General features: G+C 41.8%; 2 protein-coding genes across 2 annotated transcripts; one reads left to right on the plus strand and one right to left on the minus strand.

The window, feature by feature from the left end:
* Window positions 1-326: 326 nt before the first annotated feature.
* Window positions 327-8,799, plus strand: LOC6032040 (cytochrome P450 18a1). Its single transcript, XM_001842655.2, has 6 exons — window positions 327-1,120; window positions 4,544-4,665; window positions 4,802-4,840; window positions 4,911-5,301; window positions 5,393-5,657; window positions 6,693-8,799. The coding sequence occupies exons 1-6, from the start codon at window positions 736-738 to the stop codon at window positions 7,090-7,092; spliced, it is 1,602 nt and encodes a 533-aa protein (XP_001842707.2). The 5' UTR covers window positions 327-735; the 3' UTR covers window positions 7,093-8,799.
* Window positions 8,786-16,916, minus strand: LOC6032041 (cytochrome P450 306a1). The gene is made up of 6 exons (XM_038266880.1): window positions 16,694-16,916; window positions 13,565-13,874; window positions 10,233-10,378; window positions 9,866-10,071; window positions 9,261-9,759; window positions 8,786-9,196 (listed from the first exon to the last, which is right to left on the minus strand). Exons 2-6 carry the CDS (start codon window positions 13,872-13,874, stop codon window positions 8,837-8,839), a joined length of 1,521 nt encoding a protein of 506 aa, XP_038122808.1. The 5' UTR covers window positions 16,694-16,916; the 3' UTR covers window positions 8,786-8,836.
* Window positions 16,917-17,370: the final 454 nt, after the last annotated feature.

Below are 17,370 nucleotides of genomic sequence, written 5' to 3' on the forward strand. Positions count from 1 at the left end.
AAAAAATGCTGACATTTAATGTTACCGACTTGGCTTGTCCAGTTCAAAGTAACTTTTTTGTTACCTCCTCTTTGGGTGTAGCCGTGAGTGTCACTCCACGTGCTCTTACGATCGCACATGTTGTTCTGCTCTCTCCCTCTCAGCTACCCAGCACCACTCACTCTCGCGCTCACGCGACGTTTCGCTCTCTCCTTATTCGCTCTGCCTCTCGCGCTACGCTCTCGATTCACCCCCACCTTAACCCTCTCGCAACTTTTGCATTTCTCTAGGTGGCCGGGCCTACTATAAAAGCAAGGACATATAAATTCTTCTATAGTTGTGCTTTTTATCGCCGATGCCGACTGTTTCAATTGTTCCGTACCATCCGTGCGAGCTGGTCGCGTTTTTGTTCCTCCTCATCGAAAAGGTTTAGTGAAAAAATAAAATAAAAGAATCTACAAGTTCAGTTTTTCTCTCGCTCGCGTTGTGGTGTGATATGGTGATTTTTGAATTTTGTGCGCTGCCGAAAAATTTGAAAGCCAAGTTAATACAAACCGTGTGCTTCGTGTGATCGTACAAGTTCCAGAGTTGGCTCGCTGCATTTTCGGTGATCGTGATCTTCAGAAACAAAAGTTTTTCTCAATGAACAAAAGGACTTAGCGTGTGCTTAAGAAAAAGATTAAAGGCGTATTTGCGCTCATTTATTTGGTGAAAGAGTTTGGTGATTGACTCGAGTGTGAAGTTCAGGGTGGAGAAATGTTTCTCGATACGTACCTGTTGAGTGTGGTGCGGCAGGAGTTTTTGGACGCGTCCAAGGCCAGAAGCACGCTGCTGGTGTTCTGCTGTGCGCTGGCCGTGGTGCTGTTCCTGCAGTGGCTGTTCCGGTTAGTGTGTCAAATCAAGAGTCTGCCACCGGGGCCGTGGGGTCTGCCGGTGTTCGGGTACCTCACGTTCATTGGCCGCGAAAAACACACCCAGTACATGAAGCTGGCCAAGAAGTATGGGTCGCTGTTCTGCGCCAAACTGGGCGCCCAGTTGACCGTGGTCATCAGCGACTACAAGATCATCCGCGAGGCGTTCAAGACCGAGGACTTTACCGGGCGGCCACACTCGCCGCTGCTCAAAACGCTGGGAGGTTTTGGTGAGTAGCTTTTTTTTGCGTGTGCTTTGAGTGTCGTGCGAATTTTGAAAGAAAAGTGCTGGTGACTTGGGCGAATGTGAAGTGAGCGAATTTTGAAGGGAAAGATAGTCAAAATATAATATTTTTTTTTGTGAATGCTTCTTCCATAAACTAAGGCTTCACTTGATTTCGTGAAAATTGAGAAGAGTGTCAAGAAGTAATTAATTTCCATTCAACTTTTTTCATCGATTAGTTGGTCAAATTGAATATCTGTGCAATTTTGTTAGTCAAATCGAATAAGTTTTAAGAGTCGCTGAAAACCGTTTAAGTTAAAAAAAAACTAGGACTTCACGATGAAAAAACCGAAAAAAATCATTTCGCCTATCATTTTTAATTTTTTTTCACGCAAACTTCAGAGTCAACGATTTGACTCATATTTGGCACATTTCTAAGCTTAGGTTTTTCGAAACAAAATTGTCTTGTCATTACCGAGTTCAGTAAATTGTAAAAATCTTGTCTTGTTCGGGTCAGAAAATCATCATCTTGTGAGAGTGAGGCATTTAAAAAGCCAGTTTTCAAACTGTTTAAACAGTGAATGTGAAAAGATAAATTGATGATTTTGGATTTTTTTGTGGATCCTGAGTTTGATAACGTTGTTTTTTTGGTGAAGTGGCTGAAAATAGTCCTATTGATTTGAATGAGTGAAATTTCAGGGCATCGAAGTATGTTGTTTATTAAGCTTTAGTTTTGTTAGTGATTTTTATGTTATTTTGCATTGTTTTGCTTAACTTCTTATTTGGGTTAGCTAAGGCTGGTACAAATATTTTTAAAAGTTTTTGTCACCCCCCCCCCCCTTCAAAATTGGCCCGAAAAATCAGGGGGCAAAAAAATATTTTTGCAATAAACTTCAAAATTTCAATGAAAATTCAAGGGCTGAAATTTAATTAAAATACATTCTCCTGCGTTTAAAATCATTTTTAGCATGTTTGGGTTTATTAAAAAATCTTAAGATTTTTTGAAAATTTTCGATGCAAAATCTTTTTTTTTCGATACAATTTTTGTTTTTGTCAGATCTTAGATTTTTTGAAAACTAATGATTGCAAAACAACTGAACTAGTGTAAAATGCATTTTAAAACACTTTTTTCATTTAAATGTGAAGATTATGGCTTGTTATTTAAATTTTTATATTTTTTTTATTTTTTTGGCCCCCCCCCCCTTGACCTCGACCAGGGCCGAGGGACAAAAACTTTTTTAAATATTTGCATCGGCCTAATCTTGAAAATTATTTAATTACTTTTTATTTCAAATTTGCAATAATAAAATGTTCACTCAAAAAAAGGAAGATACGAAACAGTTTCATAAAATTTGCTACAACCTGTAAGCCGCGTTCAAACACTACCCTTAAACTGACAGATAGCCTCTAATGACGCTTCAATTCAAACTTTGTTTGTCCACACTCGCCCACTCAATGAAGACGCATTCACGCAAGCCGTTTGGAGCAGCCACCCCCTTCGTAACGATTCGATTATGTCATGTCACCCGGGTAAATACAGCGACAATAGCAAGCAGAGCATCGTTGTCATTCAATTACGACGCGGCGATCGCGATCGATGTTTTTGTGTGCTAAACAAAAGATCGATCCAGTGTGACGATCCTTTGTAGCCGAGGGAACCGCCAGTCAGCAGGTTTAGTGTTTGTGTTTGTGGGTAATTTCGCACACATACAACAATGAAGTCAACAAGGTGTGAACGGGGTGCACAAAACACGGTTTTAATGACACTCACTTGGTGTGTGGTGACACCCCCCGGTGCTGTTATTTAAACCAATTAGTCATTCGCCAGAAATCGTTACCCAAGATATGTAGTCCGACAGACCGGTTGAGAGTGAATGAAAGATCCCTGAATGGGAGCACCACCGGTGAGAATTCCTTCACGACGACGCAGACCACGCGTTATCGAAACCCGGGGGTTTCGACGTGATGAATGAACGCACCAGGTACGAACGGCCTCGGCCAAGTTGCACTTATCTGCGCTGCGTTTTTTTTTCGTTTAATGTCTGACTTGTGCACGCTCATTAAATTTCATTCATAAAGCGTATTTTACGTCGTGGTCGGTTTTCGTTCGTTATCACATTGTCGACTCATTTTTTTCGTTCGTTCGTTTTTTTTGTTGCTGCTCCTCGGCTGGTGACGGTGTGGATCAGCACAAATAACAGCACTTGGCACCTGTGACTGCATAATACAGTTTGAGGCAGTGTGAGTGTGTGACCATATGATTATGATGTTCCGACAGTTGCGCCGCCGCAGGTCACGGAGGTGAGCCAAACATACTTTTTTTTGTTGGGGAAATTATGCAATTTCCTGTGTTTGCTGATAGGTCCTACTCTCTGTTCAAATCGTCTAATGAGAGCTTAATATTTTGGGCAGGTAATGTGGCAAGCCCACAAAATTTCTACGTTAGCAATGCCACGTTCCGGTGTGAAATTTAAGACGATTCACAAGCCGCCCTTCGGTTGTGCATTCGAGGTGTCTGTTGCAGTGCGTTGCTGCAAAGTGGGACAACTCGTTCAGAAATATTATTTTGTGATATTGACTCAGAATTAATTTAATTTGAAAAAAGGGTGTAGTGTATAAAGAATTCTACAAGTCGGAACATTTTTGTAGATATTATTGATTGCTTAAAATTTGTCAAACGTGTCTTCAAACCCACCATGCTCTCGGGAAGGAAGTCCTCATCGCCCAACAAAAAAGGGTCAGAATCAGCGAAACCACCCAGTCCGTTGGGTTTCCAATTTCAATGATGCATTTCGTCGGCCCGCACACAAGGTGCATTGAACGGTCGCCGTGGGGATATTCCTTTATCGCTCGACTGTTCCAAAGAAATGGCACAAATTTCGCGGAATTGGCACACGTGAAGGCCTGCCTGCCCCGCTCGAATGTGCTGATTGCGGCGCTTCTAGAACGCATAATGCGCTTATCTCCGCCGCGAACAGTGACGCAAATTTGTTTAAAAAAATAAAGATTAGCGCGCGCAACGGCGACGAAGTCGTGTGTGCACATTTCCGAGAGCTGCTGAAGCTGTGCATCGTGTGCAACAATAAACCACTCCGGCTTATGCTCATGAACTGGTTACGTAAAGTGTGCCGCTCTCCGCCACCAGCGGCCGGTCCGGTCAGCGAGAGAGAGACTTAGTAAAGAGCAAAGTCAATGCACTTTGCTGCAGCTGCGGTCCCGGTCTGGCCTTGAGCTTTCCCGCCTTCGGCACGTTCAGCACTCACATGAGGGCGCGCGCGCGCGCGAGTTGGCGCGCATTTTCAGAACACGTGAGTTTCGGGAGCTCCACGTGCTTTTTGAGCCGCGTTGAATGTTTTGTATGAGTGTGTCTGTTTGTGTTCTCGAGAATATCAACAATTTCTAACAAATTTTCATTTTTTCCCCTCAACAGGTATCATCAACAGCGAGGGGCAGCTGTGGAAGGAGCAGCGCCGGTTTCTGCACGAAAAGCTGCGTCACTTCGGGATGACCGTGCTCGGCAACAAGAAGCAACTGATGGAAAACCGAATCATGGTGAGTGTCCGGAGGCAAATTTTTTAAAGCAATTTTCATCAAAAAGCTCAACCGATCGTGCCAGAATCCACCCCTGCTTATTATCCATTCCTCTCCTTAACGATGCTCGTTTTGTGCTCTTCCTGCCTTCTTCCAGACTGAGGTCACCGAACTGCTGACAGCGCTGAATGATGAGGTAGGTCACCGAACTACCGCCACGAATCAGCGTGTGTGTCTATAATAGCCACTTTTCCCATCCTTACTAGGCTAACGAGTCGACCGACCTGAGCAAGTACCTGTCCGTGTCGGTGAGCAACGTGATCTGCAACATTATCATGTCGGTGCGGTTCTCGCTCGAGGATCCCAAGTTCAAGCGGTTCAACTGGCTGATCGAGGAAGGAATGCGTCTGTTTGGCGAGATCCACACGATCGACTACATCCCCCAGATCCAGTACCTGCCCGGCAACATCAACGCCAAGAACAAGATTGCCAAGAACCGCCAGGAAATGTTTGACTTTTACCGCGAGGTGATTGATGAGCACAAGAAGACCTTCGACGCTAGCAATATCCGCGACATTGTCGACGCCTATCTGGACGAGATCGCGAAGGCCAAAGCCGAGGGTCGCGACAACGAGCTGTTTGACGGAAAAGACCATGGTAAGGGCCTGCTTGGCACCGCATTCGCCGCTTGACCCAGTTTCTCACGGTATGTTTTTCTTGCTTGTTGTGTGTCTTCCTCTCCGTACAGAAATCCAAATGATGCAGGTGATTGCGGATCTCTTCTCTGCGGGAATGGAAACCATCAAGACCACACTGCTGTGGCTGAACGTGTTTATGCTGCGCCACCCGGATGCGATGAAACGGGTTCAGGACGAGCTGGACCAGGTAGTTGGCCGCAATCGTCTGCCCAAAATCGAAGATGTACCGTACTTGCCCATAACGGAGACCACCATACTGGAGGTGATGCGAATCTCCAGCATCGTCCCGCTAGCGACTACGCACTCCCCGAAAAGGTAAGAACTGCATACTTCCCATCAAATCCAAGCCAGCCGTCATCGTCGTCGTCGTCGTCACTTCCATATCGAGCAGGTGTCGAGAGGTACTCAACTCTCACGATCGCTCCACTCACCCCGAAAGGTTCTTCCCCTCCCGCGCGGTGCGTGTGTCTCAGAACGTTGCAAAGCTCAGAGAAAGAGAGAAAACGCTCACCGTAGAACAACTTGATCGATCGAGGCTCCCTCGATCGACTCTCTCCCTCGCACACACGCACACTCACTCAGCCAATCTTCCTATGCCTAGTCGGTGTGTCTCCTATTCTCGGTGGGATTTAACGGGAATTCTTGTAAAAGAACTATAAAACGCGCTGGGGCCCCAGCTTTTTCTGTGTTAGCAGTGTGTCCACCCTACCTCCCCCAACAACCTTGGAGTTGGGCAGTCGGGTGTGCGTCGGGAGAATGTAAATAACGAAGAAAACGGAGGTAGAACCCCGGGGGCGGTGGAGAACTTTAAGCTCTTTCTTTTTTCCGTCTTTCCCCCATGTGCGGGACCAAACAGCTGCTCGGCTCGTCGAGAAACTGGTCAACGAGAGTGAAAGTTCTGCTTTCTTGCCGGCGAGCGCGCGTTCTGGAGAGAGGATAAAGCGGACCGTGTGTAATTGTGTGTTTGGGTTTTATGGAGGCGTGTTCTGGCGCACGTGCGCCACTGACCTGGTGACACGGTTTTGGAACACCTGGCGGTCTGCGGGATGTTCAAAGCTTGATGTGTTGCTATTTCATGGCCATGCGTTAAAGTTCATTGCACTGCGTGCAATAGTGGTTCAACATTTCGGGTTTTTCCCTCGTCCAGAGCGCAATGGAAGTCTACCGTCAGACCAGTTGACAGGTTGCAACGGCCATCAAAAATGTTGATTTTCTTGTTTTCCACTCGCGGCAGCGGGTTTCATTCACAGCACAGCTCGACGATGACGAGCAGAAACACAGCCAGCGAAAAGCTGGCTCAAGTTTAAAGTAATATTTTTGACGGTTTTCTTCCATTTCTTTCTTCTGCAGTGATGTCGTTATCAACGGTTACACAATCCCGGCCGGTTCGTACGTGGTGCCCCTGATCAACAGCGTCCACATGGACCCGACGCTGTGGGACAAGCCGGAGGAGTTCAACCCGAGCCGTTTCCTGGACGCCGAAGGAAAGGTCCACAAGCCGGAGTACTTTATCCCGTTCGGCGTCGGTCGTCGCCGTTGTCTCGGCGATGTGCTGGCCCGCATGGAACTGTTTTTGTTCTTTTCCTCGATCATGCACACCTTCACGATTGAGCTGCCCGAAGGTGAACCGATGCCGAGCCTCAAGGGAATCATCGGCGTGACCATCAGTCCGCAGGCCTTCCGCGTGAAGCTGATCCCGCGACCCCTCAACACCGACCTCGACCGGGTGAGGAATGTTGGCGGATACTAAGGCTCCGGCAACTGGCCTTCAAAACTAGAGCACGGTATGTTCCTATGCTTCATGCAAACACAAGACAGTAAAAACAACAAACACATCCATCATGAGCGAGACGCGAGAGCTGAGAAACAACCATCATGATTTTAGCGCAAAATCAAGCAAAACAAAAATCTATCCTCTCCTTCTGTCCTGACCACTTCCCCCCGCAGTGGACCGGTCCCCAGAGTGGAACGAAACAATTTGAATCAAGTGCCTGCACCTAAATCGAAAGTACACTAGCTAGTCATGCGTTTTTGTTCGGAGAGTAATTTTGTTGAATCATTCTTCTACAATGTTGAGTTTGTTTTAATGCCTAATACATATATAGAGAGAGAAAGAGATAGAAATCCGCATTTTAATCGCATTTTAATGACAGTTAATTATTTATACAAGCACCGAGTTTTAAAAATAGAGGGTAATAACGCACTCACGAGAAACGAGAATTTACGTTGTACAAATGGCTCAAGCCACAAATACACAAACACACGCACACACAAAGACGACACACGTACATATCAACACGCACACACAGACTTGCACAAATATCCACACACACCCGCAGCTAATAGAGTGATGAAAAGAAAAAAGGATTGAGGAATATAATATGACAACAGTTGAAACGCACAAATCAGTGAGAGTGAGCGAAAGAAAAACGCGCCAAACAGCATGACAATAAGAGAGTGGTGTTAACAGTTTAACCGAACAGTGATGGAAAGCACAACGAAGAATAGTAGTGAAACAAAAAAAAACAGTAACATGATGCCTCCCAAAATACAATGTGTTCAGTAAATTTTAGAAAAAAACAAAAAAGTTGAAACGTAATTTCGTGTATCGTAATATCGTAAGCATTCCCAGCATGAAGTACATATTTATTACTTTTAATATGGCAGCGTAATATTTAATGACGACAACAACCCGAGGAGAGAAGACACCGAATGAAAAGTAACATTTTCATAGCTTTGATTAAATTTTATAAATTTCTGACTTGATATTGCGACGTGGGCACGCACCGAAAAGTAACGTTTTGAATACTTGTGTTTTCGGACCCGAGCGCGCGCAAAGCGTTAATTATTAGCTCGATAAGTGTTGTAAGCTGACCTGGGTCGGCGTAGGTTTAGAAACGGAAGTAAGTTTCAAGTTTATGTAGTTTTATGATATTTTTTATTAAATCAAAACTTTCAACGACCTTCCATTGAGAGGGGTTCGTCGCTTCGCGCGTTCAGCTCTTCGTTCCGCAAAAGCGTATACAAGCAAGCGAGCAGGAGTGAAAGAAACGAGAAGGAAGAGAGTTTAAGCGAGTGTGTGAGAGTGAGTTAGCGAGAGAGAGAGAGTGAGTGGGAAAATCAGTGCCAATATCATTTGTTAAACAAACGAAAACGAACAGAGAGTATATGGAACGCAGATATTTAACAAGCAGTAAAAAGCTCATGTGTGAGCGCGAATTGACAAATAGGAGGGAGAAGCGAGCGAATGGTTGAGTGTTCGAGCGTTAAAATGTATGGTAATTAGTAATTTGATTAGCATTAGGGAGATATGTGTTATGTGATTATTTATACTTTACATATGTTTTTAAATGTTAGTTTTTCTCTCAAAAATTGACAGTTGAAAAGTCGATTGACTCGATTGTCGGTTTGACAGGTTTTACGAAACAAAATAAAACGAAATATTTATAAGCTTAAATGGTTCTTTGTGTTTTATTTACTGTTGATGACATTGTTCACTTGGGCGAGCACTTCTTAAAGATGATTTCATACGCTGGTGGAGCCAGCGTGATTCCGCAGATTCCGGTCAAGTCGACCGCCTTGCCGTCGAAAACGTCCAGCTCAAAGTGCCAAAAGATTCGGGCGGTGTAAAGATACAAGATCATACGGGCCAGTTCGTCACCGAGACACATTCGCTTGCCGGTTTGAAAAGGCAGAAAGTGCGCGGGAGCAACATACTGGCCAGATTCGTCCAGAAAGTGTTCCGGATTGTAACGATCGGGGTCGGACCACAGATCAGGGTTCATGTGGACGGCCCACAGCACGGGCATGATCATCGCTCCTTTGGGGATTTTGAAGCCAGCGATATTGGTGTCCTGTGAGGATAGAGGAGATAGCATCTTTAGAACATTGTCAATGCTCAACTTATGGGCTACTCACCGAAACAGTGCCATGTGGGATACCGAGGGGCACCACCGTTCTCAATCGCTGAGCCTCGGCCACGCAAGCTTTCAAATAAGGCAGCGAATCCATATCGTTGAGCGTTGGCTCACGCTGCAGAGCGCAAAGTTCACGCCGCAGCCGCTGTTGTACGTCTCGATCGAGGCCCACAAAGAGCAACAGCCAGCGCAAACTGGTGAACGTTGTATCAACACCTGCCCCGAAAAGATCAGCCAAAAGATGCCTCAGCTGGGCGTCACTGCAGAAGGCCAACTCCGGACGGCCGGCCGCTTCCCGCCGACGAGTCTCTTGCACGAAATTTGTTAGAATGCAATCGCCGTTGGCCGGGTCATTGACCTTTCCCTCCTGGTCGCCACCGTCGCCTGCAGCCTCAGGCAGTGCTCTGCGTCGCTCTTCGATGATCGAGTCGTAAATTTTATGAGTTTTTGCTTTGCCATTTAATAAAAATTCAATTATCCTTTTGCTCGCAGGCAGATGTCTGCATGATGTACGAATCCAGCAAGGAGCAGAGGAGGAAAAAAACGAGCATTAATCTTCTTTACGATCTTGTACGTTTGTATCCTGGGTGAACGATGTGAACGTACCTTAAAAATGGCAGGAAATTGACCGCCATTGAAACGCCAATGTGCTTGACGCCTTCCTCCTGTAGGTGCTGAAGGTATCGCCACGTCTCGTCGTCCCGATCGTACCGCAGCCCAAACACGAGGTCATTCAGTAGATTTCCTAGAATGTGGTGCACAAATGGTGCAGGATCAAAGGCAAACACTTTCTCTGATTCCGCCTTTAGGTCCTGCGAACGAAACCGACACAACCGCCCGAGAAGGTTAGCTCAAAGCGCAGAAGGCAATGTTTCGAGAGCATTCCTGGAAGGAGCAACCATAAGGAATTCGACAAACGGTGGAAAAAACCCAAGAATAACCCCAGTAGGAAGAAGGGAAAAAGATTCCGTACCTGTACGAGTTCATTCACACCGGCTACGATGCGGGCCTCGAGGGTCGCCCGGGCTGGGCCGAATTTAGTCATGCCCATCTTGCGCAGCCACTCGCTAGACAGACGCCGTTGATCGCGCCACAGATTGCCTTCTGCGCAGATGATTCCTGGAAAAGCGGTACCATAATTTTCACCTTCGTTCTGTTTTCTCTCACGGCTGTGCATCCTCGCTGAAAAAGCCCCACCAGCGACGACTGCATCAGGCCCGAAAATATTTGATGCGATTAATTCCACGAAACCGACGAAGGTTCTAGAGTGCAACGTGACGCCCGAAGGCCGCACCGGAAATAGCGCACATAATTGGCCCCCGGTGGGATGCTCGGGGCCAGGAATGTGCCACTAACCTTGAAAGTGAATCACCTTTTGCGTCCCGCTTTCGTTCGTGGAATTCGATGGTTTCAATTCCTGTGGGGGTTTTTTCACACGCGGTCTTAGAATTGATGGAATTTTAAGATACAGGGATGATTCGTTGCAAGGATACAATTGCTTGTTGAATATGATTCGAATTTTATAAACTTTTGCGGAAAAAGGCAGTATCATCCCCATCACAATTTGTTTGTAAAATGGTAAAAACTGCGTTCAATAAAAACATAAAAAACGTCATCTACCATCATTATTGCAAGTGGGTCGAATCGGGACTACAGTCTGAATTGGGACAGTGGTTTTTAGAGCACTAATTAGCTTAAAATCGATAGACTAACTGTAATGTCCTAACGTAATCGGAACAATTGATAGTTATGGTAATATTGAGTTGATTATAAAACTAATTTAAAATGGTTTTTGACAAGTAATTCGTATGATTCCTCATGCTGGAGACTTTTGTAGGAGATAACATAAAGGTTGATCATTGTTTTGCTCTCCATTTTGAAAGTAATTTTTTTCTCTGTTGATTTCTCGTCACGTTCTGCAAAAATATTGGCTCTCTGAACACACTTACAGTGAGTCAAATATTTGTCCGTACCCCCCCGTACGGGAAATGTTTGTGATATAAAAGTACATAAAATTCGACTAAAGTGCCATGCTTTATACATCAATCGACGCGGCAGAATGTCCTCTTTAAGACACTGTCATTGGATTTGCAAAAAAACTTTTTCTTGAAAAATACAAAAATTGTTTACTGAAAAAAGTAAAAAAAAGAGGTCAAATAATTGTCCGTACCCCCTAGTAAAAGTACAAAATCTGATCGATTTAAGTGAATTCATTTATGAAATGTTGTTTCAGTGTCAAATACTAGTACCTTTAGCCAGTTTGTGACAACTTTGAACTTCTGATAACTTTGTTTAGTAAGTTTATATTAAAAATTGGTTTAAATTTAGTATTTTTAAGTAAAACTTATCAAAACATAAGTTTATAAACAACTATTTTTATAAAATTGCTATTTTATGTTGTAAGAGTCTCTATTGAACAAGTTTCAACAATATTTGTTCAAAATATACATTGTTTTCATCTTTTTCATTGACATTTTTTCGATCAAAAATACTGTTTCGGAATAATACCGTTAAACAATCCGGATTGTCCCGGAACCGGTTCAACCCCTCGGAGGGAAATTTTGTGGTGATCAGATAGAGGACAAAAAAACCCACCTCTTGCAATTTGAAGCATCCAATTTCGTCCACTACAGCTCGATTACGAGTCCCTAGACTGAAATTTGAAATTTTCACTTTCCGTGCTGAGAATTTCTGTACCGTTCTGGGTCAGAATGTTTTGCTTGGGGAATTCGAAAATTTCAAATTTCAGACTAGGGACTCGTAATCGGGCTGTAGTGGACGAAATTGGATGCTTCAAATTGCAAGAGGTGGGTTTTTTTGTCCTCTATCTGATCACCACAAAATTTCCCTCCGAGGGGTTGAACCGGTTCCGGGACAATCCGGATTGTTTAACGGTATTATTCCGAAACAGTATTTTTGATCGAAAAATGTCAATGAAAAAGATGAAAACAATGTATATTTTGAACAAATATTGTTGAAACTTGTTCAATAGAGACTCTTACAACATAAAATAGCAATTTTATAAAAATAGTTGTTTATAAACTTATGTTTTGATAAGTTTTACTTAAAAATACTAAATTTAAACCAATTTTTAATATAAACTAACTAAACAAAGTTATCAGAAGTTCAAAGTTGTCACAAACTGGCTAAAGGTACTAGTATTTGACACTGAAACAACATTTCATTAATGAATTCACTTAAATCGATCAAATTTTGTACTTTTACTAGGGGGTACGGACAATTATTTGACCTCTTTTTTTTAACTTTTTTCAGTAAACAATTTTTGTATTTTTCAAGAAAAAGTTTTTTGCAAATCCAATGACAATGTCTTAAAGAGGACATTTTGACGCGTCGATTGATGTATAAAACATGGCACTTTAGTCGAATTTTATGTACTTTTATATCACAAACATTTCCCGTACGGGGGGGTACGGACAAATATTTGACTCACTGTAAACCGACATAATAACTTTTTTTTCGACCAGTACCAAGGCCAGTAATAAACATAAGACAGTCGAGCTTTATGCTGTTCATCGAAGCCAAGCGCCTCCACGGGTTCATTTTAAGAAAATAAGATTCAAAGGAGGTGCTTGGTATCTATAAATGATTCCTTTTAATCAATATCAAAAATTAGAATAAGTCATTTTCTGCATTTAATAATGATTTTTCCACCATATTTAAAAAGTGATAAAAATGCGTTAATTTTTTTTATGGAATTTATTACTAACCAAATCAGATCGTGGAATGAACATCAACAGAGCAACAGATGCGACGCGAGTGCAATCAAGTTAAGCGCCATAAATCAGTTTTTTTTTCTCGCGTCAACCAACTGTCCCCATTCAATCCCCGAGCCCCTCCCTCTCCCAGCCTCCATCAAGAACCCACACCGAAAGCGAAAACTTAATTCTTGACTCAACTTTTCACTCCAATCCCCCATCCCCTCCTTGAAACCCCAAACCACATCGTAAATTAAAATTTCCATTTCATTCAGGTTGGGGTTTTCACTTTTTTTTTTGCTGCGCTGTGCTTCCACCTCGCATGAAAGTACGATCTCTTGCGTGCTTTTGCGTCGTTCTTTGCAGCTTTTGTTCTGCCATTCTACACGCGCGCGCTCCTCGGAGAAGCTTCTTGTCGCGCCGAAATATCCGCATCATCTCGAGAATGCCACTGGAGATCTTCGCCGCGCCGAAACTAACGATGTTTGAGCGTGTCGCGTCTTGAATCGAAAGTGAACGATCGCCGAGCGTGAGTCAGACTGGGCTGACTAATTGCGCTGGAATTCTTTTTTTTCGAATTCGTACTTACCCTGTCCTCCCATGATACCGTGGGTGATGAAGAGCGGGGCACGTCCGGTCAGCTCTTCGCGCTTCAGGGCGTCCCGGATGAGGGAGGGATCCGTCAGGACGACTACGTACACCTGGCCCATGTGAAGTCCAAAGATCGGGCCATACTTGGCGCTGAGCTTGGTGAGTGTTTCGTACGGTTTTTTGGAATCGAAAAATGGCAAATAACCAACCACAGGGAGACCAAATGGTCCTGGAGGTTTGCCGCGACGATCGAGAATGGTCCAAATTAAGTAAATGACAATCGTGGTTATGATCAAAAGTAAGTACATCTGAAAATAGATAAAAAAGATAAGAAAAATAAGTTGAAGTCAAAAACTGTCGTTATTAAAATTTCAAAAAGATTTCCTCAGCTAATTGGTAACATTTAGGGCGTCCAATTTTCCCGGGTTTTGAATTTCCCGGGAAACGGGAAATTTTTTTTTGAAATCCCGGGAATTCCCGGGATCCCGGGAAATTTTTGAAGCAGTCATAAAATGTATGTTTTCATAATATTTGATATGTTTTCAAGCTCAATAATAATAATTGGTGACAATCTACACTTCAGTCTAAACATGGACGACAGTTTTTAAATAACTTAAAAGAAATTAAAATTGTTTTTTTTTATTTAAAAAAGGTCAAATTTAAATTTTCAATGTCATTCAAATTAAATAAGTGTTTTATAAATAAATTTCTTCTATATATTTTAATATATGCCATAACTAGAAAAGCTAGACAAATTTCTTTGGAAATATCTACAAAACGAGAAGCGACAACAAAACAAGAGTTTTTTTTAAAAAAAAAGGTCCTATAAGCTATTGTCCTTCATATTTAAAAAAAACAGTCAATGCAAAATTTTAGATAACTTTTGAATGTTTTATTTTATATAAAACATATTTTAATAATTCTCTTTAAGTTACTACCGCCAACTAAGGAAAATCAGGAATACAGACTGAAAACGTACAGGAGATTTCAGAGCAATACATTTGGAAATCGGTGTACTAAATTTTTTTCTGTTCCTGTTTTAACCGAAGTTATTCAAAACAGGATGCAATTTTTTTTTCCTTAAATAGCTGTCTTATTTCATTAAATGCCCCAAAATCCGGAGTTTGATGAAAAATAATTTAAGATGATAATTTTCAACTTAACATCATAAATATAAATATGATAAATAGTCTTCAAAAATATGTAAAATTAAACAGAAAATATTTAAAGCGCCAGGCATTTTGCGGAACTATGACAAAATTTTAATCAATTTTCCCTTATCAGTCAAATTAAAGCTGATATATGCCGAATACAAATTTTAATGCTTTAAAGTTCGTATCGATTACTATGTATTTTACTGTTCATCTATTTTTACAACAAAATTTGAATTTTCAGACCAAAATTTGAATTTTTTTTTCAATTTCGGGAATTCCCGGGACAAATTATGAAAATTCCCGGGATTCGGGAATTCCCGGTTTTGGAAAAATCCCGGGATTTTTGTCCCGGGAATTCCCGGGATGGACGCACTAGTAACATTAATGATTATAAAAGTCCTGACAAGATTTAGGTCGTTGAACCTAAATATGACAAGAACAATGCTCTGAAGTGTTTTGGGAAAATGTTATCAAAGATAGCGGCCAATATGGCGGTAAACAAGCATTTAGAATATTTACTTTGAAATAAAACAGAAAATCAATAATTCGAATTTGACATGATCAGGGACGCTGAAAACGAATTTAGTTTAAAAACCAAGAAAATCAAAAATATTAAACGATTATCCAAACCTTATATGGAGGGCCTTGGATAATCTAAATTCAGGATGATTGAGGCTTCGGATAATCAAGTCTGAACTGTATCAATAATATACTAAACTGTAAGTTGCCACACATAATTTCAAAAAATCACTGAACTATGAAATCTTTAAATTTATTTAAAACAAGAATTGAAATACAAAAAAAATAAAATATGAAAATTGAAACCAGTGGCATTAACAATATATGTTTTAAATGCATTTTGCAACAGCCCAGTTGTTCCAAAATCATTAGTTTTCAAAATATTTTAGTATTAACGACAAAAACTATGAAAGATATTTGCAACGGTATAATCACTTGAAATTTAAAAAAATATTAAAAAATACTTCAAAAACATAAAAAGAAACCTAATTTCAATTTTCAAGCCTAATTTCCATTGCGTCTGTTTTTCAATAACAGTTTTTGATGTTTGATCAATAAATTCGAAATTTGTAAAAAAAAACCTAGAATGCTCTATTTGTTTGAAAATTCAAAAATGAACGTTGCAAGTTGTGTTTCACCTTTCTGGTTAAGAATATGTTAGATTCAAAATAATCTATCGGGGAAAATTGCGTATTTTACGAAAAACGTGTTATCCCACATAAATTAGTAGGAGGAGGCGCATGGTGGCTCAAGTAAATTTTAAAATATAAATGGGACAATATCGAAAGAAGAACAAAAAGTCTATCCTGCTCTTGTCAGTTGATGTTTACGAACGAGCAGGACAGACTCCTTGTTTTCATTTTGAAATTGGCTCAATTCCTTTTTTTTGCTAGAATTTGTCAGTAATCCTAATGAAGTATGACGCGTTTTAACATTTTTAGCATTTTTTTTAAATTCAATTACAGTCCAGACTCGATTATCCGAAGTCTCGACTATCCAAGAGAAGTTGAGGGGTCATACTAAAGTTTGACAATCAAAATTAAGACAGCGAAAAAAATGTCTTTCCTTGATTCGATTATCCGAAGTGAAATTTTTCAAAGGCCCTCGGATATTCAAGTCTGGACAACACATTTTGTCTGAAAACGCATATTTCAGCGATAGAATATTTTGAATCTTACATATTCTTAATCAGGAAGGTGACAAACAACTTTCTACATTTAAATCTCCCATCTCGATTTATAATATTTTCCTTTCGCCATACTTATGCGCCCTTTTTAAATGTTGCTCCAGTAATTTGGTAATTGTTCGCTAATATTTTAAGAAAATGTTGGAGTGAGATTTGAAACTAGAATAAAGTTCTGAAAACATTCTAAACTGAAAAATATGAATTGAGAATTTAAGAACATGAAATTGATCCAAAATACTGCGTATTGAATTGAAAATTTGAGACTTACTTTGCCGGGTTGAATCTCCTCTTCTGAACACTTTTGAAACAATACTGTTCGTTCACTTCTTCTACTAACAGCACTCGCACCCGCTTGGTCTCACTCCATATGAATATCAATCAGAGCGAGCACCAATTACACTTTCAAATTCAAAAGAATGATCATCCGTACTCGTCAAAACAACTTTATTTACATTCGCTTCAGCTGGCCCGATCAGACCAACTCTCAGACATTTGACAGCCAACCGACTGATCGTTTTTCGAAAATCGAAACGATCCTCCTCATCGCCGACTCGATCTTTGATTCTCTTCCCTCCCCCGTTCTGCAAGAACAAACGATCGTTCTATTTCGAATTCGTTAGCCGTTAGAACGCACGCGCGCGCGCGCACTGATTTTGGGAACTCAAGGTTCTCAACCATCCAAGGCGGCGATGCATGGCGTCGTCGACTTCGGCGTCGTTTACGAAAACGACAAGGCGGAAAAGCATTAGCCGCGGACTTGGGCGCAATTCATGTTGGTGGGCTCCAGTTCAGAGGCTGAGCCGGTTGCTGACTTTTTTTTGTGAGTCTGTTCGAGCGCGCGCGCGCAGTTCAACGAACCTAACGACGGTGGCGGCGGCTGCGAATGCAATGGTGCGCTCGTGTGGTGATGATGATCTTGGTTGGGGGAGGGAGAAGGAGCATAAC

The sequence above is a fragment of the Culex quinquefasciatus genome, chromosome 1 (assembly GCF_015732765.1).
Source record: "Culex quinquefasciatus strain JHB chromosome 1, VPISU_Cqui_1.0_pri_paternal, whole genome shotgun sequence".
Classification (NCBI taxonomy): domain Eukaryota; kingdom Metazoa; phylum Arthropoda; class Insecta; order Diptera; family Culicidae; genus Culex; species Culex quinquefasciatus.